Source organism: Leptosomus discolor, chromosome 2 (genome assembly GCF_034619465.1).
Source record: "Leptosomus discolor isolate bLepDis1 chromosome 2, bLepDis1.hap2, whole genome shotgun sequence".
NCBI lineage: Eukaryota > Metazoa > Chordata > Aves > Leptosomiformes > Leptosomidae > Leptosomus > Leptosomus discolor.
The window spans coordinates 52,090,314-52,116,435 of NC_141392.1; the positions used below are offsets into that span (position 1 = coordinate 52,090,314).

The 26,122-nt window shown below is 37.9% G+C and overlaps 1 protein-coding gene across 1 annotated transcript in view; it reads right to left on the reverse strand.

The window, feature by feature from the left end:
- MAP3K4 (mitogen-activated protein kinase kinase kinase 4) overlaps positions 1-26,122 on the reverse strand; it is a 73,560-nt gene that overhangs the window by 37,774 nt on the left and 9,664 nt on the right. Inside the window, exons 2-6 of the mRNA XM_086460408.1 lie at positions 19,162-19,352; positions 12,576-13,957; positions 7,966-8,208; positions 2,771-2,917; positions 42-199 (exon numbers count right to left, since the gene is read on the reverse strand). Coding sequence (XP_086316534.1) covers positions 42-199; positions 2,771-2,917; positions 7,966-8,208; positions 12,576-13,957; positions 19,162-19,352 — 2,121 coding nt within the window. The remainder of the gene's footprint in view (positions 1-41; positions 200-2,770; positions 2,918-7,965; positions 8,209-12,575; positions 13,958-19,161; positions 19,353-26,122) is intronic.

Below are 26,122 nucleotides of genomic sequence, written 5' to 3' on the forward strand. Positions count from 1 at the left end.
ACCAATCAACACCATAAGCAGAGTAATTAAATAAAACCTACCAGAAGAGTTTTCCAGCTTGAGCTTCACCTCCTCTTATATAAGGGGTTATTTCTTTGGTGAAATTCCATTCTTCCTCCAACAGATTTTTTAAACTATGAGATGCTTGAGGTAACTGCTGTAGCATTTGGATCCAGCTCCGCATATAATCAAAGTAAACCTGTATATGGAAAGAGATCATTTAAACAGAAACTGTTACACATTGTGTAATTAAGGACTGTAACTTCTCAAATCAACAAACAATTTCAACATTATACAATCTGTAGAAAATATTTCTACAACGTTTTTTGTTTGCTGTGAATGAAAATGAGATACATGTTTCCACACAAAAGGTGCAATTTATGGCTTGGGAAGCAGAAAGTATTAAATGCTACATCTTACTACTAAAGTATTAAATATTACATCTTCACAATACTTTTCGGAAAATATTGACAGTACCACCACCTTGCTTGCTGCGCTGCTATTTGCGGTTGTATCAGTGAATACCCACAAGTGGCCACAGTTTTTAAAGCTGAACAACTGAAAAAGCGTTTCTTAATCTTTTATTACCCAGATTACTCCAAAAGGTTTTATCTGAACATATCCTCCTGGATATGCAGCTTCTCAGATTCTACACTATACCCTGTGTTCCTTTATATCAAGTCTTATCTCTCACCCTTATTTATTATTGTTTTAAACCGACATAAAAATCCAGGTAAATACAATTCTTCAAACATCTGGCCTTCAGGATCATACTGAATGTAATTTTACCATGTTTTGGTTCAATAATCCATAACATCAACCAATGCCCCTCCTTAGAAATGGTTAAGACACTTCCTACTGGTTTCAGGTACTTTCAGACCACACTGTAATAATGCCAAGATCACAGAATGGTTTGGGTTGGAAGGGACCTCCAAGACCATCTAGTTCCAACCCCCCTGCCATGGGAAGGGACACCTTCCACCAGACCAGGTTGCTCAAAGCCCCATCCAACCTGGCCTTGAACACTGCCAGGGAGGGGGCATCAACAGCCTCTCTGGGCAACCTCTTCCAGTGTCTCACCACCCTCACAGCAAAGAATGTCTTCCTAATATCTAATCTAAATCTACCCTCCTTCAGTTTGAAACCATTCCCCCTCATCCTGTCACTCACTCCCTGGTAGACAGTCCCTCCTCACCTTTCCTGTAGGCCCCCTGTAAGTACTGGAAGGCCACTAGAAAGTCTCCCCTAGAGCCTCCTCTTCTCCAGGCTAAGCAACCCAATTCTCTCAGCCTGTCCTCAGGCTCCAGCCCCTTGATCATCTTCGTGGCCCTCCTCTGGACTCGCTCGAGCAGGTCCATGTCTTTCTTATGCTGGTGGCCCCAGAGCTGAACACAGTACCCCAGGTGGGGTCTCAAGAGAGGAGAGAAGATATTGAAAACCTTAAAATTCTACCCTGGGTTAGGTAGGTACTGTGTTCTGATAGTTCCAGGCTGTAGCCCCATTCTTGACTTGAATCCATCTTTCACTTTCAGCCCAATTCCTATTCTTACCCACCTTGCCTGTCTATACGAGGAGTCCCTAGGAAAAGACAAAGAATAAGTTCCACCTCCCAGGCCTCAAAAATTCTGTCTTAACCTTCTTATTTCCTACAAGTTTCCCCTATCCCTATTTTCAGTCCAGATCATCTCTTCAGCTCTCCTTGCCCATCTGTCCCAATCTTCTGACAACCTTGACCATTCATCCAATCTTTCTCCCCTGCTCCTGGCACTACAGTAACCTGCAACTCTGAATAGGCACAAACTGTGATTCTTTGAAGTCTGGTATCTTTATTCCTATTTATACAGTCTTGTTACCATCCCTTTCAAGACCTACAAAAAGCAAAATCCTTATACAATTAAAACTGCTGCCAAAGTTCAAGCTCTTGCCTCAAAGCACAAGAACATTACAGCTATTACACCATTTTCCTTTCCTCTAGACAGGTCATTTCTGCTGGAAGTTTATAGAAATTTTAGACGGAGATGAAGGCAGGCACGCAGCATAAGAAACTTTAGATAAAAGAGTACATTCACCATTGTAGGCAGTGAAAAGCATGTAATAGGAAAATCCATGCACACTCAACAATAGATGGTACCAACAGCTCTGCTGACAAAACACTAGTGATGAGGTATTGAGGTGTATCTTTTTTTTCCCCATAATATGAGGACAAATAACTCACAAAAGAATAAAAATCAGTCACATCCAAGGCAACAGTAATTTAAACTATATTTACTAAGGAATATTTCCTTCAATATCTCTCAGAAGCCAAATGTTTGTCTCGAAAATACTTCTTTGTGTTTAACTTATTGTAATAATGACTACACATTAAAAATAAGGTACCATTAATGAACGAATGCAATACCAAAATACTAAGACGTTATGTTAATCCAACGATCATATTTTTTTTATTCAATACTAAAAGCTTATTAAAAGTTTAGTTTAAATTTATGGAATTTACAGTTCTATTTATGAACCACTTTCTTGTAAATACAGGCAATTTACAAGTATACTATACCACAATCCAGTAAATAAAAATCAGTATTGCTAAAATGGCAATGTCTACTGTATTACCTTTACAAGTCCATTAAAACAATAAAATTACGTTAAAGTAGCACAACATTAAAAAAAAAATTAGCAAGATCCATACCCAGAAGGCACAACAGATTTCTATTAGCAGTATTCAGATTAATACACTTAGTAGAACTCCAAACATTTTCTCTTTTTTGAAGCTTACCATTAACATTTTATGCAGGTCCTCTTCAAAAGAATCAATGTTGCAATCAATCTTTTGTAAGTCATCTAACACCTCCCGTAACATAAACTGGTAATATTGCTTCATCAACAGGCCACCCTTCAGAACCTCTTTACACTCTCTCACTAGCTGCAAGAGAAAAACCCGAAAACTGCCAGTCAAGATGATTCTCCCTGGGAAGTGAAAGCTCAATTTGTCAGTCCAGTTTGTCTAAATGTATTAGTTTATCACTACATAATTTCTACAGTTTTTAGAAATTAATACAGTCACTCTACATGACTGCAGGAAAGCTGTGACTAGTTTTCCAGGATCATTTAATTGCCATCACACCATTTGCCAAATAACTGTAAATGGAGATGGAGGCAGATGTTTCAGACTTCATTCCCTGCACAGGGCCACAGCTAGCAACTTACTGGATAGTAAAAAAATTTAGAAGTGGGCAAAAGGGCTCACAATCATCACATCACCAGTTTAAATGGAAGCAAGTCAGGAATAATACACAATGTGTTTGACTGATGCTTAGACACCTACAAAAAATGTTTTACTACAGGCAATTCACTGCCAATCTATTGGGCAGGTGTCCGCAATTCTAAAATCCATACCAGACCTGAAAACAGCTAGTGTTTCTTTTGTTGCTTCCCTGAGCAAGATTAACATGAGGAAAAGTTATCTTTTCAACCACAGCGGTCATTTTTGGCCAAACAGTTGTCACCCCGCCCTGAAAGCTTACAGCTTTTATTTAGGTGAAGAAATGTGCACAACCACAGACACAGGAGAACACAAACAGCAAGAACGGTTTCAAACCTACATTAACAAATGCCTTTCTTTCAGAAGTCCTTCGAGCACTAAATGCGGATTCTTCTGAAATTATTATCAGTCTCCAGGACTGACAACCCCTGCACTTTTCTGAGCAACAACTGCATTAAATCAAGAGCCTGAGAGGAAGAGAGGGGTTCATTTGAAGGCTCAGAGGGAATGGAATTGTTGGTTGGTTAATCTGCTTTTTAAAACCTACTACAATGGCTATCCTGGCAAAATAACATATCTATAGAGCGGAATCAATGTATGAGAATTTACAACGGCATGAAAGCAAAAAACATACAATAATGTTATTAATATGACAAAAGTCTTTGTAATCTTTTACAGGTCCGAACATGTTACGCTGTCCTCCCACGCATGCAGGGGAAACGAGTAATATTCCCAACTCTGTAGTTTGAAACTTACCAATAGCTAGGTGGAAAGTGGGGGGGTGGGGGGGAACCTGGTTGGTTTGTTGGGGGTTTTTGGGGTTTTTTTTACAAGGTGGAAAACCAATAATTACACATTTATATACCTAACATGTCATAAATTTAAAAATTAATGTGCATTTTTCACACTCAGTCACATCCAGTGCACTCTCTGTTAACCTATTGGGCTTTTTTGCCCTTGGATCCACAAAGAAAAATGTAACTTGTTCAAAGAATTTAAAATTGGTACTTAACTACCCATCACAGAGACAGACGGGACTTGGCAATATCATTTATCCATAAAACTTTACCATATAGTATGGCGTATCTTATAGATGTAAGCAAAGTTCACTTTTAAAACTTGCAAAGACTAACATTTGCCTGTTCTAAAATAAAATACCTTCAAAAATTCATTAAAAATAGAGATTTTTTTGTTTAAATAATACTGCCATGTGTATTGAATAACAGAATATAGGATTTACAAAAGACCCTGTAATGCTAATTTTAAGTACCAACTTTGGGAACTGAAACTCAAAAAACAATAGGCAAACAAATAGGTCTATAATGAGCACGCTAAAGAATGTGCAGCTTAAACTGAAAATACTATCACTATTACTAGTTTGTTCGATGGATTGCTTTTTGTTTAGGGAGTCTGTACAAGCAATTCTTTTCTGCAAAGCAAGCGGGGCAGGTCACACAGCCTCAAAGGTACTGTAGTTTAGAGCAAGAAAGTTTATATTAAGTTTTCCGGGTTTTGGTGTTTGTTTTTCATTTGTGTGTCCGCGTGTGTCCGTTCCACTCCGCCCCCCAATATTTACTTGGCCTATAAAGTAACAATCTGTCACCAAATATCCAAATTTTTCTCTTCCAGTAATTGACAAAATTTACCTCACACCTACTCTAAGTGACCTGTAAGTACACCCAATACATAAAACCTGATGAAGCAGAACACAGTAACTAGTCAGTACATTGTGGCCCTGCTCCAAGTGGTGTCAGTCACTTATCAGAAACCAGGTAGGTGTGACATTTCCACTAGGTCAGACTACCTTAGAGTTAATGCATGCCACATGACAATAACAGACCATAAGCAGTCTGCACAAAATGTTGATGGCTGACATAAAAGACTGTTGACCCAAAATTTCCAGGAGGTACCACATGCTGTTAAGTTTTAAGATCATCTAGACAGAGTGCTGATCATCAGATACAGTTTACCCCATCCAAACACACATCCTTTAGCTGGCTGCTTTTTTAATTATTAAAACTTGTGTTAAAATACTGCCTGGTTAACAGGTGTGTGGATAACAGAATTGGAAATTAAGAAATCAGTACCTGCATCAACATACAACACACTATTGTCCTTCTAGCTATCGACTTAAATGGGTGCTGAGGAAGAAGAAATTACTTATTCATACATTGCATTTCTCTATTACAGTAGCCTATAATCTGGAACTAAAAATCTTCTAGCAGTATTGACCTAATTTCTCCACTGATGTTCGTAAGTAAGAAGCTTTTATGAAATGATAGTATCATCTACTACCTTTGTGAAGATACAAACAGATATGAAAGATCCAGAGAGATTTGATAGTTATTTCACAGAGTATCATGGCGGTCTGAGAAACTCAACACAGGTTATAACAAACAAACTGTCTAATTTACTCACTTAACAGAAATAACCTAAGTGCACGTGCACATACATGCCCCCTCCACTTCTCAGCACAAATGCAGCGCTTGAGAACCATCTTTAACTCTTCCGGAACTACACTGCCACTACATAATGGCAAATTGCCAGTAAAAGAGAACCACTCTCTCCAATACACAGGATCATCAGGATAACAAAAGCTATTGCTAAAAGTGAAACATGGACAAGATGGCACAAAAAAGGGGAAGCTAACGAGAAAGGATGGTAGAAAAAGCACAATGCAGAAAGTATATAACCTGTGCTGGTTTTCTTTTTGTGTGTACGCTTGTTCTTGCAAACCAGACTTTTTTTTTTTTTTTTTTTTTTTAAATAGAACTGACTTGCTAGTATTCCAACAATTTAACCTCACTTTGGAAAAGCTGAGTATCAGGACTAGCATACCTGATACATTCAAACAGTACTGCTACACATTTCAAACGGTACCAAAAAGTAGGAGACACTTAAAGGTCTCAGTGCCCCAAATAACACCCACTAAGTCAATCACTATAGAAACCAAACTGCACTGTCTACATGCAAACAAAGAACAATTCAAGTGACTGGGTTTGTTCAACAGCGAGAAGAGAATATGCAAGGGGAATCTAGTCACAGTTTTCCAATGCCTAGAGCGTAGTCACAGAGAGAACAGGGGCACTCCTTTCACAAGGATGCACAGTGACCCAACAAGAGGCAACAGGCATGAGTTGCTTCAGGGCAATTCTGATACAAGAAAAAAACGCGTAACTAGGAGAAAAAATAAACGCTGGAACAGATTGGCTGGAGAAGCAGTGGAATCTCTCCTCACTGAAAGTATTCATGCTCTGGCCTAGCAAGGCCCTGGATAACCAAATTTAGGGCCCAGCTTCCACCACAGACGGTGGAGATACAGCCTATCTCCAACTCAGACTTCTCTGTAATTCTGCAGTATTCTGTGAACTCACAGAACAAAACAAACCCCTAGACTCTGTTTTGAGCCTGCCTAAGACTTTAGGAATTATAACTCTTCAGTTAACAAATAGATCTATTTGTGAAATATCCTCCACAGCTCCTTTGCCTGTTCAAAAATATTGTGTGGGACAGCAAGCATTTGCTGAGTTGAATATATTTTTTCAATGTAATTAGCAAGACAGTATACACCATCAAAACAGTCTGTAACAAACACGCTGTTTTCCAGGAAGAAAGTGTCATTTTTACTTAACTCAACGTCCACAAGGAGAATACAAAATACAAGGGAAAAAAAAAATAGCCCGTCTCTGAGAAAAAAGGATATATTGTGCTTTACAATGCAGTATGCTATACTACATTGTACTATATCTATGACTCTTAAGATTGAAACTGTAGGTACTGTGCTTTTTGTTATAAGGGCATCCAAAATCATAGTACACCCAGGAAAGAAAAAGGGCAGCCAGGGGCTGGGGAGAGGACTGAAATTTATTTGGGACCATAAAGTAACTTAGCAATTGATTTTGGAGCAGCAGGTAACTGGAATGTGAAATCACAATCAGCCCAAGAGTTTATTTATCTTTTTACCCTTAAAGAAGACCTGATAAAACTCTCATCTGGTTTCGCTTACCAGGGAGCAAGGAGATGACTTCAGACAATTTTAGTATGTCCTGGACTAGACTGAAAAATGGCATTAATCTAAAACAGCCCTCATTGTATGATAACAGAAAAGATAAGCATCAGAAAAGAAAGCCTCATACAACATTCTCAACCAGTGACAAGACTGACAATCCTAAGTCACTACCCACAGAAAATACCAGATATTTATATAAAACAATACGCTGGGAAAGAAGATTTTGTTTGTTTGTTTCTCTTCTTTATCAGCTTCCACTATGTGTCCACCGCACACTGGCAGAGAAAAGAGGATCAAATTAAAGAAAAAAGAAATATACAGACCCTTAAAACTGGTTAATGTGCCTAAGAAACCCAAATGGAAGATGTGCTGGACAAGGTTATACAGCTTACAATGCAAATGCAACAAATATTGTTCACCTTTGCTGGCTCATAATTCTTTTATCACCAGTTTTGATTCCTGAAAGTCTAAATCAGAGAGGTATATATGACCAGTTGTTTACTACGCAAAAACCAGATCTCCATATGAAATACAAAACTATTTATAAAAAGTTATTACATAATTATACATTGTCATTTCTCAAACTAATCCTCTTTAAACGAACAACCTTATCATAACGAAATGACAAACTAATTTCAGATAGGAAATAGAAAAAAAAAAAAACAAAACCAAAAAACAAAACCCCACAGTTGAAGCAAACCTGTTTAATACTCAAGAGAGATGGTTCCCCAGCAGGTCTTTGTTCCAACCTTAGCTTGAGACATTCATGGATAACATTGAGCAGGACTCGGCAAAGGACCAAGAACGCAGGTTCAAAAGATGGTAAATCCATGGATTGCAGCTCTTCCCATGATACAGTACTGCATTTTTGCTCACAACAAGGTGGGGAATTCAATAACTGCACATAATCTGAACACAACATGTGATCTGGAAATTCTGAAAACTGTAACAAGAAACAGGTATCATGAAAAGGATCCTTAAATTCTTTAGGATTCAGCATTTGTTTAAAGTAGTATGCACAAAAGTCTATTTCTAAAAGGTAAAATTCTATTAACTGGCAAATCAATCACAGAAGTATCATTTTCTCTTTTTTTTTGTTTTAATAAGCTAACTTTTTTTCCAATTTTTTTTTAATTTGAGGATCACCAGGCTGAGGAAAACAATTATGGACCCTTTGAGTGAACAAAACATTCTCTTAACTTTATGTTTCTTTTCCAAAATGATTAGAGCATCCACTAAAGCTGGAGATCACCTTACTACATAGGAAGAAACTGCTGTTTGAGGTCATGAGGAACAAAGAAGTTAAGCCTAACATAATATATATGAACATATATTCAGGTCATTATAAGATACGATACTTCAGAATTTCAAAATATATTAAAAAATAAATCAATCAAAAGGTCTTACACTAATATCTAGAGAAACAAGTCTGCACTTGGTTATGTCATCTGAGTAACCTCGTTCCTTTTCAAATATATAGCGCATATTTTATATAAAACTTCACATTGTAAAGTAATGCAATATTCAAGAAAGTGTCACATCTAGTGACAAAACTATTGAAAAAATAACTTATGAACTTTGGTAGAAGACAGGAAATTGAAACTGAAATCAAAATGGAAGATAAAATATAAGGAAATCAAGCTGGGTTTTTTTCAATTAATAAATTTATTTTTCATTCAAATGAAAGTTACAATTAAATGAAATTGTACTTCTAATTAGAGAAAATAAGTGAAACTATCTGAACCAGACATCCTAGATACCTAAACTTGTGATTACATTGTAAGCAAAGCTGTACATGGAGGCACTCTGGGGTTTAATGTACGAAGAAAATTTGGACTGCAATACATGTGCAGCTTTTAAAGATAACATCATCCTCAGATGATATATAGTGTAAGATTTGTTTCAGATAAAGTTTGGTTTATTCTAATTCTCATTTCACAGCTGCTAACTATGACACCTGAATATCCTTTATTCATATATTAGACATAACTAGCATTTTTTAGGTTTTTCTTCAGTGCCAAAATTAAATAACATCACTTCAAAGGAGGGGAAAATATTATCAAAAATTAGATCAAATGATAAATGCTGCTTAGAAAGTAAAAAAAAAAAAAAAAAAAAAAAAAAAATAAGCCACTTTCAAGCTTATTACCTAGCAGAAAATGAAAAAAAAAAATTTAAAGAAATTGTTTATTCCTTTACACCTACACACACATTTTTGACATTTATGCCCAGTGTTGTACAAGCTCTGCTTTCTCAGAAGAGCTACACAAAATTACAGCTACTGACAAAGTCAGTTTTCTTAGAGTTTATTTTTCATACTGTGATGTTTCCCTACTATCATGGGCAATGGAATAGCGTATTCATCACTGTCTAATGTTGGCACAAAACATTATGCGCTGCAGATTCTTAAGTGGTTTACAAAACCACTAGCTCATTATGCAGAGACGGCAAACATGCATGAGTGGGGATTTCCTTTATACCTAGTTTAGTGGAAGTTTAATCACTAGTTGATCTACAGTGTAAGAACTTATCTTCTCAGATGCTGTATGAACGTCTTCTTTTTACTCTCTTTTAAAGAAGCGGATAGTACCAGAACAGCACCAGAGCTAAAGGCTTTTATACAGTAAGTTTTCATTAATAACAGATCATGAAAATACTACACTTCTACAGTACAACAAAATACTTAAGAAATATAATTCTCATTGTGATGCAAGTATAGTGTTGGAAAACCTAGTTCTTACAAATATTTTAAAGAACTAGTCTATGAGCAAAAATAACACAATGAAATTGAATAAATGTGTTATTTCATCTTCGAACACTAAAGATAACAACACATGACAATGGGGCTTAGTACTAAGACACCTAAACTTCTATCATTCAATTTGACTAATCTTAATCTTCAGCGAGCCCTGAAATTTTTCAAGTGACTACTAAACACTCCTTAAAAAAACCCCAAGAAAACAAAGTCCTAGCCAAGTCTCAATTTGAGATCATACACAAAATCCATACTCAAAAGCGCAGCCAGCTGAATAAACAACAAGCAGGGTATATGAGCTTAAACACTGTTCTACTGAAATAACACCTCTGATTTTGTAAACTAAACTAAGAAATATTAGCTATTTTCTTTAAGAATCAAATACTACAACTTCTACACAAAATAGACTCTATAGTACTTAGAGCCTTGTTAAAGTATCAGAGCCTGTGACAAATGAAGCTTGCACTTTAAAAAAAAATTAAGAACAACTATCTGTATAAACATTCACATATAGTTAAGATGAAACGGGCATTAAAAAGGATACAGTGGAAGAATCCAGAAAGCGTATTTTAAGATGAAAGACAGTGTTTACGTAAAAATAGAAATAAAGGTACGTCCACAGACTTTACAGTGTATGGATGGACATGAACACAGAGTCAAGATAGAAAAATAACAGAAGTAACAAAGATTAGCAAAACACTAACAGCTCTGGCTGCATATAAGTATCAAACTGAACTGCACTAAAAAAAACCCGAGACACTACATGCAAATGTTGTCAGATGGAAAGACCATGCAATTCAAAACCACCTCTTCAATTTTAGTCTGATGTCATCTTTTGCTGCAATAGGTATCACACTTCTGACAAACAGTATCTTCTTTTTTTGACAGCATCCTTTAGTTTTGGGGCAGGCAAGAAATTCACAATTTTATAACCTTCACCTTTAGTCATAAAGACATTTCTTAAGAGAGGACAATATTCCAAAGAAAATGCAATAATTACTGAAAATGAACATTCAAAGGAATCGCAACGGTAGAGAAGGAGGGAGAAAAGATTAACCTTACATCTTACACCAGTCATCCAGTGTTAAATTACCAAAAAGTTTAATTCTGTGAAGCTGAAGCAAAGGCTCTAGCTACTAGTGTTTCATTAACCTAAGAACCCTTATGAAGTCAAAATATTTGAGACATTTAGCAATTTCAAAAATACATTCAAAGTAGTTTTCAATAGCCCAAATTACGTTATATCTCCTTTGGGTTTTTTAAGGTATTCCTAGCTATATATTAAGCTGAACTTTCTAAGTATATATGGTTTGGGGGTACTTTTGGTTACTGTAACAGATAACCTGCAAGTTTTGCTTAGGCACTTGACTCAGACATACATGAACATTTTCTTAATGTAAAACTTCCTAGAACACAAGCTGAAACCAACTGGAGAATAAACTAAAATTCAACAAATAGCTTCATTTTTTCACAGTAGTATCTACATTAGCAATAATACAACTAAAAACTTTTTCAGAATCAAGTAACTTTAAACATATAAATTTATTAATCCTAAAAAAATAACCTCCAAGGGAGATACACAAGCCTTCTTCTTTTTGCAAATGTGGAAGTCAACACTAAGAGAGCAGCAACATGTTAAAGACCACAGGTGGTATCCATACTAGAATGGGCATGCTGGCTAAGAAATTCCTTCGTCCAGAATACATGGTTAGGCTCCACACACAGTGCCCTTTTTGAGAAGGGCAAGTAATCCTTACTACTAGTTCTTCCCAATAAAAAAATGCCTACAAGTCAGGTAACAGTTTATATTAAGAAACAATATTCTGCCTTGAAAGCATTAGTGACCACAACTTACCACATGAAACTTGAGCTACTGGTCCTTCGTTTACTGCTTATTTCATTATTTTGTTCTTACTAATTCACAATCGTTCTTAATTAAGAATATAAAGTGACCCAAAGAAAAAATAAATTAAAATAAGAGCCAGGTGAAGAACGCAACATGCTAACATGACTTGCTTTCATAGATTTCAAAGCTAAGAGAGTCCACTCATTTATCATTTATCTGGCCTCAAACATAACATGCCACCATAGTACATCATTCAATTTAGATGAGGAACAACCCAAAACAAAAGGGACATTTTCATAAACAATGTCTCGCAGAGAGATAACCAGTCTTGAAGACAAGGAAAGGAAAATGACCTTCCATTGCTAATTTTTCCTCACAACTCAACTTTTGTGCCCAATTTTCTTTTGTAATTTTTCTGACTTACAGTTTTAGACATTAGAAAATGTAATAAGCAAAGATGTTATCATAAAAATGTCATTTCTGTTACAAACGAGAACAGAGATCTAGCTTGTGCTTCACACAAATTCTAATTCAGGTTAAATGACAGATTCATTTCAATGGAAGCAGAACTGGGCTCTTAACCATAACATACACTATCTTTCAAAAACCAAGACAGCAACCAAAACTTCCGTAAGATCCCGATTCCTCCTGTTTCAGTCAGAAACAGGGGAGGTACTCCTGTTATCCACTTACACTAGTAGCGACCTACCTCCAACTGGTGATCACTCCTTACCAACGCCATACGGGCCCTTTGCAATGAACCATGCATTAGCTTGTGCAGTCTTAAAATTAGCTTCCTCAACCCCATTTGCTTCAGTGCTTTATCTACAAACGGCCTGTAAATAGAGGTCAAACAGTGTTGGCTGCAGCTTGCCTCAGCACTGCTTTCTGGAATAACCCAAGAGGCAGAGTCATCCTCAGATTCAAGCCTATCAAGCCTCCTTGAAAAATGGTCCTGAAAGTCAAAATTTGGCTTATTTGTAAAATTGTTCTTGATGGCTTGTCTAAGTTCCTCAACATTCTCCTCAGAGATTTGTTCTTCACCATCGCTCTCCTCTGTGCATGTTCCTGAGGATTCCTTTACTTCTGTTTCCCTATCAACTTCTTCATCCTCTGGATCATTGTCCTTAGATGGTCGAGGAGAAGGAATTTCAAACACTGGCCAGCCAATGTCAGAAAGATTCTTGATGCCCAATACAGTTCCCATAATCCTTAGTTTTTGATTTAAGTCTTTTGTAATATTTAACCATAGACAGAGTGCCTGCACTCTGTCTTGGAAGTCCTTCGCAGCATACTTTTCATAGTCCTTTTGAAGAGCCTGCAGAGATGGATAAAGTGCTTCTATATACTCTAGCAGCTCCATTATCCGCTTCACTTGCTCAAATGAGACCCGCTGGCGATGGAGGTGTTCATGGTAACTTGAGTAACCCAAAGCACTAGTTCCATGTGTTGCTTTGCAAACTCCTTCTCCTGAAGTACCATTGAGACTGGCTCCATTTTTTACACAGGAGAAGCTTCCATAGTTCACTTTGAATGTGAGGATTTCATTGATGATATCAGGAATAGCTTGACGGGCTGCATAGAGATAGAGGTCTTGGTCATTAATGCTCCGGCCAGCATGCCAAGCTTGCAGCTCCAGCCAGATCAGTTCATTGGATCGGTTCAGCCAGACAGAAGAGGTGTTTTCCTGTCCTCTCTGCTCCCTGTCCTTTTTCTTTGAGACTGAGGTAAGTTTTAACAAAAGCCGCAGGGTTTCAAAGAATTTTAAGCGGTCTGCTGGGCAATCAGTCCTGGAAGTCTGGCGTGCAGTTCTGGGTATTGGCATGGGCACAGAGACTGGAAGCTTAGCATTGCTACAGCCAAGGCTGAGGTAAGGCTTATTGAGATCAACATCTGGAATTGGTTTTTTTGGCAGAGACCCACCAACTGAGTCTAACATAAATGAGCACTGCACATTTTTCTTGTGATCTCGTTCTGTTGTCCTTAGGGTGTCTCGGATCTTTTTACCTTGCTTATAGCTGTGCTCCTCCACATTCTCAGTGGTTTTCCCATTGTCTTTATGCACAGACTGAGTTGGCACGCTCATTTTTTCTGTAAGAAAAGAAAAAAAAGAATGTAACTACAGCAATAAGAAAAAACATCGTTCAATCCAGCTCCTGATCACATTTCTTAGGCTGAGCACGAAACATTGTTTAATACCAATAAAATGAAATAGGCATGAGTAGAAGTAAAACATAGTCTTGGAAATTACCATTAGTATAGCTAAATCAATAGTAGCACCAAACAATTTTTTTTTTCTCTTCTTGCTTTACCTCTTTTGTAGAAAGGACCTCAGAGAATTCTCATTATAGTGAGTATGCTATCTACTGAGAACTGAGTACACTCAAAAGAAGAAGATTGGTTTGCAAGTTCATCTTCCATACATTCATCACACCACCTCCCAAACAAAAACTCAAAATGCAATAGAGCATTATTAAGTTTCCAAGTCAAACAGAATTACAGAGACTTCATTGCACATGCAATTTCATAAAAACTGGGGTGTGTATGGATTCTGAAATTTACCTTGAATGATCCAATCCTGACTCTTGGGGGGCTTGATCTTAGTTCTGGGAACCCCTCTGTAGTCTTAATACACTGCCTTAACACCAGGAGCCCACTTCCCCACTCTCACGACACACAAACACTTGCTTTCTCTCTTACCGCATAACAGTAGCCCCTTCCTGCCTAATTGTGCCACCTTCTCTTCCCTTCCTGTTCTTTCCTCAGGCGCAGCAGACCTTGTCACTCTTCTGCAGCACTAACAAGAGCGCTTCAATTTAGGCTTTGCAGATCAGGACAGGAGGAACCACTTGGCATTAAAACAGTGGTTCTCTCACTCTCTCAAGGAATTGGTGGAAGGCTGGAGAGAAGCACCTGTATGTACACTAGCTGCAGTCCAGGGATAAGCAGATGGAACACAACCACCTACACGGTCGCTGGGCCCCTTGCTTATTCAAGAACAGAGAAGACTTTCAGAACAATGGACTTTGTCGTCTTTTCACTGTTCACTGTGACTCTAAGGATTATCTGCTGCGCATGGCTCATTCCCCCCTCCAGAAGCAGTAATTGCCTTAGAGTCTTTTATACCATGCTCCTCACTAGAACATGTATTAATAAAGGAAATACTAACAACTTTATTTGCAAAACAGGCCTGCTCAGTGGAAGAACAATATTCTTCCCTTTCTATAAATGGAAAATCATGATAAAGATCCATGACAAAGATTATCAAGCCAGCATACTTTTGGGTGCCAAAAATGTGAAGAGCTATTGCTTAACATTCAGAACACTGAGCACTTGTGTTCAATGCTCCCCAACTTCAATTGCACCTTGAATTCTCAACAATTCACAAACCACATTCCAGAATCTCTGTCTTGCTTCTAGGGAAACAAGAAACAGCCAGAAGATTTTAATTTGTGCTATTTGCCTAGCATAACACAAGTTCTTGTGACAGAATGCTGTTATCATATGATTCACTTCACTGACTTAATTATCAGGTGGCACTTCATCCTTGTTTCATTCACTACATATCTTCCAACATCTGCAACAAAAGAAGGTACAGTCATACAGAAAGCTGTTACCTTCATCACAAAATTCCAAACAATCTCTACTCATGTAAGACAGCAGTTCTCTGGAAAAGAACTGGTGAGGTAACGTAGCACAAAGACTATCAAATGTATGCACACAAAGGCATTGTATTAAGGTTGCACTGACGTCTGAAACAAAAGTGGAGAGGTACGTAGTCAGAGCACCTTCCGTTGCTTGTTTCCATTACGAACCCTGTTTTCAGCTGTTAAAGAGCAATAAGCAAGTTAGTTAAGAGTGTGACCTGCCACACTGCATCCTTCCAATCCCCGTATCTAAAAAATATAATTTAACCCTTGCCACAGTTGTGTAGGATTGGTGCAGGTCACAACGCGTACAATGGCACTGAACTCTGGAAAAAAAAGAAATTATATTCTGAATGATACGAGGAAGAAAGAAGAATCCAAAGTCATCACAGAAACCGTTTCTTGCAAATACAGACTTCATTAATGCCTCTTATACTACTTTTATTTCAGGTATTCATACATCTTTCTCTGAATAGCTACTAAGTACAACAGCAGATGACACAAAAAACTAACTCGAACACAGTTTTCCTCCTGGAAACTGAAACCTATCAGCAATTCTAAGAAGCCTGCTATGGAATTCACTACTACTGATTTGACATTTATCTACTCAAACACTACTGTCAGACAGCAGTACCTCACCCTCACTAGTTACTATCTGGTGAGGTTAAACAGCACCAGACAGAACAGCAGACTGAAAGCCCTGCTGAGCAGATCAGCTTGAATTCCAAGCCACAGCTGGCACTGCTGCAAGGAGGCAACAGCCCAAAAAGCTAGGACAGACAAGCAGCGGGAAGAGGGGTTCTACACCAGCAGGAAAGAAGGAGGAAGATGAAGGAGGTTGGCAGAGGTGAAACATACACACACATCCCCAGACTCTGAGACACATTAGAAGTGGATCAACTTTTCACGGCACTTTGATATTGAAGAATGGTGACCTTGCAAAACAAATTAAAAACCTGGCACATTTAAAGATCACTTTCTGAACTCACACTCTGGCTACTAGGAGGTCCTCTAAACCCCTTCAGTTTGTATTTTTAAGATGTTATTCTCCTTCAATATTAATCTTCAGATTCCCCACCTCACCAAAACACATTGAAAGAAAAGTTAAAAATATAATTCATTATCAGACATCCAAAATGCTCCAATACTTGAATATTCATCATTCTTAACAAAACCTAGGCACGATAATCTACAAGTTGTTTCAAAATCCTCTCATTTTATCAAACAGGTGCCAATGATTCAAATATACCTGACAATTCTGCAATAAATGAGTATCAATGTTATAACTGTACGAGTTCCTACTACTAATTTTATTGCCATTTTGTAATATATTTTATTGCCATTTTGTAATATAGGCTTAAATTAATTTGTAAAACAAGTTTAGCTGTACTAACAAATTTTGAGTTACAATTACCTTTAGTGCCACATGGGGCAGGCAGGTTTCACAACTAAGCAATGATCACTTGGTGACAGGCATTAGTGTCTGAGAACTCCGTTAAAAAAAAAAAAAAAAAAGATAATTTTTTGTGGGGCAGGGACAGAGATTCCCCTTTATATGTGAAGCTGCAGAAGTTTCATACTAAAGAGCAGACAGGGGCACTGGTTTTTTTTGTTTGGGTTTTTTTGGGGGGGTTGTTTTTTGGTTTTGTTTTTGTTTGTTTGTTTTTGGTTTTTTTACACAGTCCAAGAAGATAACACTTCAATAAGTAAGCAAGCATCACTGGACTGACAGTCCATACCCCCCAAGTAAGAAAAAGCAGGCAGGAGACACATGTATGTCTTAGAAGCAACTCTGAAGTGCATTTAGCTTAGAAAACATTAATCCCGTGAGTCTTGGGCTACAGAAGAAACAAGTCAGAAAGCAGTTTAAACAGATTATTGCATCAGTTTATTTTTTGGTACTAAATGCAAGTTATAGGAAACTTGGTATGGATATTATTATTCCAGAAGCAAGAACCATTCCCCTCACAAGTAGAAAGGGAGACACCATGCTCCAAAAACTCAAAATCTATTAGCAGGAATAAATAGCTCCCCACTTCTTATAAAGGTATAGATCCTCAATGTGTGCTCAGCACCAAAAGGTTACTATGAAATATTACGCATTACAGTTCCTTAGTATCACAATCTCTCTGTTTAGAAACTAACCTCTTTTTTTTTTAAAGCAAAGAAAGAAACAAGAAAATCACAGAAAGCAAAGAAAGTTATTACATAACTACCATATACAGAGCTAAGTAAGGTTAATGTTGCATTAAAACAGTTTAACTTAGCCAAAAGGCAGAATTAAAGGTCAGTAAAAGCAGCTTAATAATTCCAATGCCTACACAGCTAACTGGCAAGTATAATGAGATTTCAACTTAGTTTAAGGAAGAGGTCTTTTGGTGAATGCTCTCTTCACAGTGACATTATTCAGAGGCTGTATGAAACAGAAAGGAACCAAAAGCTTTGGAAGACATTTGCGCGTGCTCTTCTTTTATTAGGAACTTCCACTCCACAACTCTGTGCAATTCAAGAATAGATTGTATTCCCTTATTTATGCTAAATCATTTACCACCTTCTCTCCTACACTTTACCTTGAAAATGTAATCCTTGCAAGTAAATGCACTCTGTGATAACATTTCCTGTTTCCTGTGAAACAATTTTTAAAATTGCTTCCAAAATATTAACTGGCAATAGCCAAGCTACCATAACAACTCTGGCAAATAACCTTGTCTGACATAGCTGGTTTTTTAAAAACCAACCAAACAAACAATCAGAAAAAAAAAAATACCCCAAATCTAGGTATATTCTGTGTGAAAATACTGACTAGACCATCTTAAGAAATGGCTTTTCTGAACCCATCACAAGCTGAGCAAAACTACTAAAATTGCATATTTTTTCTTTTTTTTCTTGGAAGGGCAGCTTGAAAACATTTAACTACTGCATGTTTTTTATAATTATCTTTTCAACAAGCAACTACCATAGTCTGTATCTGCTCAAAATTAATGAAAGAAAAGCTTAAAATTCATACTTTAACCTAAAAATATTTTATTTAGTATTAGATAACGTTACTTAGTAACATTAGAAAAAAACATGTATCAAGTATCTTTTTTACGACTTTATGACTAAAGCATCAACAGAAGTAAACAGTGGTAACTACAATTAAATTGCTTCAGCGACACTAAAGAGTAAAGAATAATCACTGAAAACTCTTCTATAAAACAGGCTGTGAAGAGCTTCAGAACACAAAATTGGGGCAGAGAAGCAACTACACCATTGCTAGAGACCACAGAATAGCAGAAAAAAAAGACTGGAAAACACCTCTAAACAGCATTTTATCCAACCTCATGCTCCAAGCAGGGTTTATTTCAAAACTAGTTCAGCCTGCTTGTGATTTTATCCAGTTTTTTGGAAATCTCCAAAGATGGAGATTCAATAACCCCTCTGGCAAACTGTTCGCTGTTTGACCACTCTCATGGTAAAATTTTTCTTCTAATACACAAAAGAGTTTTCCCCTGCTGCAACTTATGACAGCTGCCTCCTGCCCTTTCACGGCACCTCAGTATCTGGCTCCATTTTTTGTATACCTCCTCCGTGAGGTAATGAAGGGCTACTATTACAACTTTATGGTCATTTTAGGAAAAAAAAAAAAAAAAACCACACCACAACTACCTTTCAAAGTAGAGCGGCCAGCAGGTTTCCCAACGTTATTTTTCTGATGCTTTGTTGACATACGCTTCATCTGGCGGGGTGTACTAGGAGGAGAAGTTCCATAGAAGGTGTCAGCACTTGCTTCATCTGATAATTCCTCAGGGTCAGATTCAGAGTTCTTGCAAGTAGCATCTTCTGATTTGCACTCTTTCCTGTAGAGAGCAAGTTAGACCATGATGTTAAAGATAAAGAATTTTTACTTGCAATATCTGTTTAGAAAGCTAATCCATCGATAAATCCCAACCACAGCCAACCTCCTGTATTTTTCTGCCACAGCCATGTATGTTTATCCCAAATTTTTTCAGACCCATAAGGGCAACTTTCCAATCAAGCAAAGTGTAAGCAGCATATAACAAAGATGATGATCAGCCAGAGTGGGACTAGAAGAACAGTGTGTTTACATGTATATGTAATACTTTTGTTCCTGAGAAAACTCGTGGCAAGCCTAAACTAAGAGGTACATGAAGCAAACAAAGGTTCAAAAACACAAACGTAATGCAATACAGTCAATCTAATCAGTGGCAGAGACAACAGCAGAGGTCTTCCCTTCCATACTCCACCCCCTACCTTGTGCATACATGAAGGCAACTTCTAAAGTTCACTGAAAAGTTCACTCCACCCTTGACAAAACTTTTATCTAGTATAGGAGACCTGAATGTATTTTACATATTTTCCACTGATTTCAATATTAAGCAGGTTTAACCTCAGAACTCTTTTTTTTTTTTTTTTTTGTAGTCAAAAAGTAACAGGGTCTCCATAGTAACTTTTTAATTAGCCTTGATGCTTCGGTGCTTTGGAAAAAATATCCATAATACTTAAAAAGAAGTCAGAGCTCATGTAAACACAAAACTAAGGTAATGTATATATGTTCTTCAAACCCCAAATCCAGATAGTCAGCCTAACCACTGGATGCTGTACCAGTGAATTCAAGAGAAAGCAGGTATCTTTGCAGGATTAGTACCTATGTCAGCACAGAGTCCAGCACAATAGCTTTCCAATCCCAAGCAGGACCTTTCATTGCTATTACACCTAGCCATATTGGAAAACATTGTAAAGTACCATTACATATAGTATTACAAACCATTTCATTATTTAGGAAAAACTCTGACTTGCTTTGTAATTTTCCAAAACTCTAAACTATTTTAAATTGTTCAAAGATAAAACTATAACGTAACTTTTCTCCTTCAGTGAGGCACAGGCCTTTTAAAAGAAAAAAACACAACAAAACAACAGAACAATAACTGCATGGTATCACACAGTTAACCCTAGCAATGGCACAATTGTATTGCAGAACAAGACAATCAAAGTCCAGACTGCTGTGATTTTGGTCTCCCCTTCTCCCCAGCCCAACACTCCTACAGCCCTTCCTTTGAGTCAATTCTGGCACTCATACAATTTCCCACTAGGGCAGTGCCAGGAGCTGACCTATTTGTAAACTCACACGGCAAGAAAAAAGCCATCAGTTTTCACATGTAAACTTTGGGCAAGCTCAAAGACAACTTCCAGCGCCAGCTTCCTCTCATAAGAAGAGATCAGATGTAAAACAGCCACGATGGTGGCCACGCATGCACTCTGATATTGGGACTTGCTTTAAAAATAAAATATGACAATTACTATACATGAGTGATCATGTCAGATACCCTTTTGTTCCTCCTGAACACTTGCTCTGTCCCACCAAATAAGATTACTTTAGCAGAGTGGCAGTTGGGCACAATACCACTAATACCTGGATCTCCTCTCCATGATCAAGTGACACACAGCAACGAAATTACTCTCAGACTGCAAACAACTGAACTTTAGTACATTTTATGCTGCTCACTGACATATTAAGAAATTTCAAATTCACACATGGAAACAAACTATTTTAAGACAATCCGTGAACTGAATCACTGCCCCACCAATAACGTATCATTTGAATTCTTCACAACGTTAAAAAAGCCCCACAGAATAATTAAATCCTCTGGTCAATTCAGGCTTATGGGGAAAGTACATTGCAGCAGGACAGGGTTTTAACTTCTCTCAGTATCGCTTTATACCCATCTGACACTTATCTACTCAGGGTAAATATAGAGAAGGAAGAAAAAGGGAAGGAGGAGGAGTCCAAGGCCAAAACAAGTCCCTAACTGAATCCCATGGATAGGCTGCAACTCAAAGTGACACCAAGACCTCTGCATTCTCCCAGAATATAGGGCCCATTACCCCAGTACAATGCTCTCATCCCCACCACTCCCCACTGGTGCCATACATGCAACTCTCTTGCTTTAACATACATCCGGGAGAAGAACATGCACCACTCTAGCTTGGAGGAGGGGAAAAAATAAAAAATGCATGTTGCCTCCATCCCCCTCACATATTTTATTTCTGAAGCAGGCATGCAAATAACACCATCTTGACTCTGGCAAAAGACATGGAGGCAAAGGAATATTTGACCTAAACCAGATACTGCAAGACCAGCATCAGTACCTGACAACTTCAATTTCACCTGAATCACAAATGACATTTTACCTGCTACTATTTTTGAGGCAGACGAGGAATGTTACTCATGCTCTGAAGCGAGTCTGAGTGTCTGCAGGAAGAAATATGCCAGAATATTGCCAGCCAGTAGAACAGCAGTAAGGCTAACAAAGAAAAAAAAACAACAAAACAAACAACAAAACAAAAACAAACAAACGAAAAACCCACCACCAACCAGATACAGTACTACTTCTTTGCCTTTAGCTATAAACAGAAATAAATACCTTAACATGCAGAACAGTTATGTTCTCTGCAAAGCCACAGAAACATTCAGTGTGTGAAATTACTCTTCTCACATTACAGCTTTGAGAAGGCAGGCAAGTTCACCAACTATTGTAGGTAAACTTTAGAGGCTACCTAAGAAAAACGACTCGGGTGGTACTGCAGCACCACCTGTAGTCTTAAGGAGAACCCAACAGTGAATTTGGCCATAATGACAACCACACATAATCACCAATACTTTTAGCCTAGCTTCCTGGCCGTGGGACATGATGCTGTTTGTCTGTCTTCTAACAATCTGATTTAATTAACCACTATTGGCCAAATATACACAAAGTAATTTGTTCCTACAGATCTTGTGAAAACAGGTGGATAAATAACAGAAAATGACCTTGTAAATGCTGAACTGCGAAAGTGGAACACGAGTTTACATCTTTCTGGACACCAGAAAAATTTTATTCCTGAGAACAACCTTGCAAACGGCCCTACTGCAGAAAAGAACTTCAGGCAGAGCGCACCCTTCTGATTTTGGCATAGACTAATCAACCACAAGAGACTAAACCACATGAAACAAGAAGTCATCAGTTCCAGTGCTTATGGAACTATTTATTTTTTCAGTGATCTCACTGGCCTGGCAAGGTGCAGGGTGGGGTGCTGAAGCTCTTGTGGGGCCTGGCAGAGCAGATCCCACAGCGCTCGCATTAGGTCTCAGTTCCAAGGCAGTTTTAAACTAGGACAAGTTACCTCGTTATAAAAGACCAGTGAAAACACTGTTTTCCTTTTGGTTTGAAGTGAGCAACCTCTTCTAAGAGTATCATAATCAAACCTCTTCAGCAGGCTGACCTTTAAAGACCATAAGCTGGTTCTTTCCTCAACAGTCACTACCTTGTTTGTTTCTTGCTATGTCTGATGAGAGGGCATGTAGTCCAAAAGTATTCAAAACACCCTCCAATCATACACCTGAATAACATACATACCTATACAGCAGAATCCAGTATGACTGACTTAACATTCAGATTTTTTTTTTTTTCTAGGTAATTTAGTAAGCTGTTCTTTAACTTGTTAAAAACCATAGCAGATTTACCACAAAACATGCAGCACTAGAAGTCACATCATAAAACAGCGATCATGCTCTACAGAACCATTCTTGTTAGCAGCTGACAAGGTGATCTAACCAGAGCTGGCTGGTCTGCTTAGAGGGAGGAAGGCACAGGTAGCAACCCAAGTTTAAAAACTAGTGTTTGTGTGCGAAGATTTTATCTCAACACAGAGCTCAAACCAACACTAATGAACACAAAGCCTCAGTTGCACCACTGAAAGCCTTATTGTACAACAACACACTAGATATATAGGGTCTGCACTAAAGCAACTACATCAGCTTAGTCATGCTGGTATCAATTTTTCCTCATTCAGACAACATCAGACATATATGATCATCAGCAGGAACCCTCTGGTATTAAAACCAGTTATAATTTTAACAGATTACTGACATAGTATTTGTAATGTTTGTGTGCTATTTACTTTTATGAACTAACCAAAGACTAATCCAGTCTGCAAACCTATAAAATGCACTGCTGGCAAACCTAAATCAGATTATAGTATTGGTTATTACACAGAATTGTTGGTTCCTAAATACCGTTGCAACCAGAGTTGGGAAATATTAATCAAAGCTAATTTCTTGTTTACTACCAAGAAATGCAGGTTTTCTCTCCCACAGCCAGTGAAAACCATCCTAATCTTAATTAGGCATACACCCAAGAAGTGAAAGCTAGAAGTGTGACAACTGAAGTTACTATTTGCCGAGGACAATTTAAATCCAATGCTTACGAGGAAAACTGGAAGTGCATACTTTTCACATCCACCTATTTACAGCCTGGTCCCAGCTTCAATTTTAATGAACAAAATTGCTTCTCATCAGTCTTATCCTAGGAATACAAAAACCACTGTAGCTGGGATGCATAAACCAGGAATACTGGGAAAGTTGTAAGAACAGTATAGTAAAAAAACCCAAACAAATAAAAAACCCACCAAAGAAAAAAAAAACCACCCAACAACCCACACCACACCAGCTTAACAGCTCTGGAATACAACAAAACATAACAAAGCAAGAATGTTTCCAACAAGTAACTACTGTAAGTTACACTGAGGTCCACCTCAACCAGAGTATGAAGAGACAGAACACAGAATTTCTTCATATTCACTGCATATGTAGATGACAACAGGATTTATTTTTATTTTTTAACTAAGCCAAAGTGTTGGCAACGTATCTACAATTTCAGCTCAGTCAGGAAAACTGAGATACAACCAGATTTTTAAAGGCCTGCGAACCAAAATAGGAAAGGGGGGGGTAACTAAGGTATGAAATTTGGGTATGAACAGGGAGCAAAAAGTCTGGTAACTTGCTGCTGATAAAGGCCATGAGCCTTTGCAAAAAAATACAGTAATTTATCATTAAAAATAAATGAACACATGAAAAGACCACTGAAGATCACACAGGGACATGTTAAAATTAAGTAGGCTAAACTCATGCTGAAGAGCATCATTTTTAACCAGGATAAACTTGCTGCACTTTACTGAAGCATTATTCAAAGTCCTGGAAGTTTGTCACAATCAATGTAAGAGGTCATGCTAAAAAACTGACAGCTATAGGGGGGAAATATTACTTTAATCTTCCCTTCATATCAGCTACTCTTGATCCTCATAAGCAGGAGTCTGAATGTATTAGGCACTTACATAAATGAACATTAAGCAGTTCAGCCACTGCTTATCATCCCACATGCAGCGTAAAAGCTTGCTGGGAATCAGAGCAGTAGAGGCCAACCGACTGGACTACAAGCACATAGCAATAAATTTGAGTTCGGCAATTACAACACAGTAGCCAGGACAAGCATTCACCACTACAGCCTCGAAGCCGCGCTGCTCCACGGGCTGCTGCCGTAAATAGCTTCCTGCGGTGTCAAAGACACAACACCAGTCACACATCTGCGAGGCTCTTTCTTAACACCTCCTAGGGCACCCTGCCATTTCCGTACAGAGAACTGCAAGATCTGTACGAGGCTCATCACCGAATTACCTAGTACATGTTCTTGACACCCCGTGCCTCTGTTTTAAAGGCAAAGTGTCTATTTTTCAAATATATGCTCCTTAACAGGGATTCAGCTTGGTAATTTATACAGGAAGACAAAGCTTCATTAGCCTGTTTGTAGTAACGTACATTGTCAATCAGCTGAGGTAGCAGAAAACACAGGCACTACACACTGCACACAAATCTTTTTAAAGCTAAGGCAGCTCTCCCTAAATGTAGTTGCAACCATTCTATTTCAAAGATAAACAATATTCTGACATGGACATAATTGCAAATTGTCATCATCCCGCAGCTGACCGTCTCTCCATCTGTTAAAACTGAAAAACAGAATGGTATCCAGTTAGAGCTGCTAAACACCACAGACAACACAACTCTGGAATCAGCAGCTCTAACTTCTGTGGGTTTCATTTTATCTGCATAGCACAAGAGAACGTGGCAGTACTCCTGGACCAACAGTACAAGGAAGGAACTTCATTAATCAACCTGTAGCACTTTGGGAAACTAAGGATCAGACAGCCTAACCAGGAAAATAAGTTAATACGGAATTAACTGAAGTTCTGCTGAAGTACAGGACTGCTGTCTGGTGTGAATGCCTAGTGTTACGTTCCAACATTATGAAAGCATCACACACTCCTATTTTTTAATCACCTTTTAAAAATACCCTGTTCTGAGGGAAGCTATAAGCTTAAATAAATTGACTTGGTTCTGAAAAGTTCCTAAACTGAAAGCAGAAAGGACTATAAATCAAATTTTGCATACAGTCTTCTCTTAAAAACCCGCTACATTTGTGAATACTAAAAGTAAGTGCATGCAGCTATTGCATTGAAAGCAGTTATTACAACCGTCTGTACCAGCAGCAAAAGAAACTGTAACAAAATACCTTGAAGGAAGGACTGTAAGTGCAATCCTGAGAAAGCCTTCGGTAAAAATCAAGGAGGTTTTTTATTATTTTATTTTTTATTACAGAGCAGCAGGAATTTGCTCACAGTTCATACAAATAAAACTGCATTTTTGCTAAATACATCCTGTGTAAATCTGGCACAGTGTTTATGGGCGGAGGAAGCCTGGTTAGCAAGATACGAAAATTCTGTGACTATCATAGAT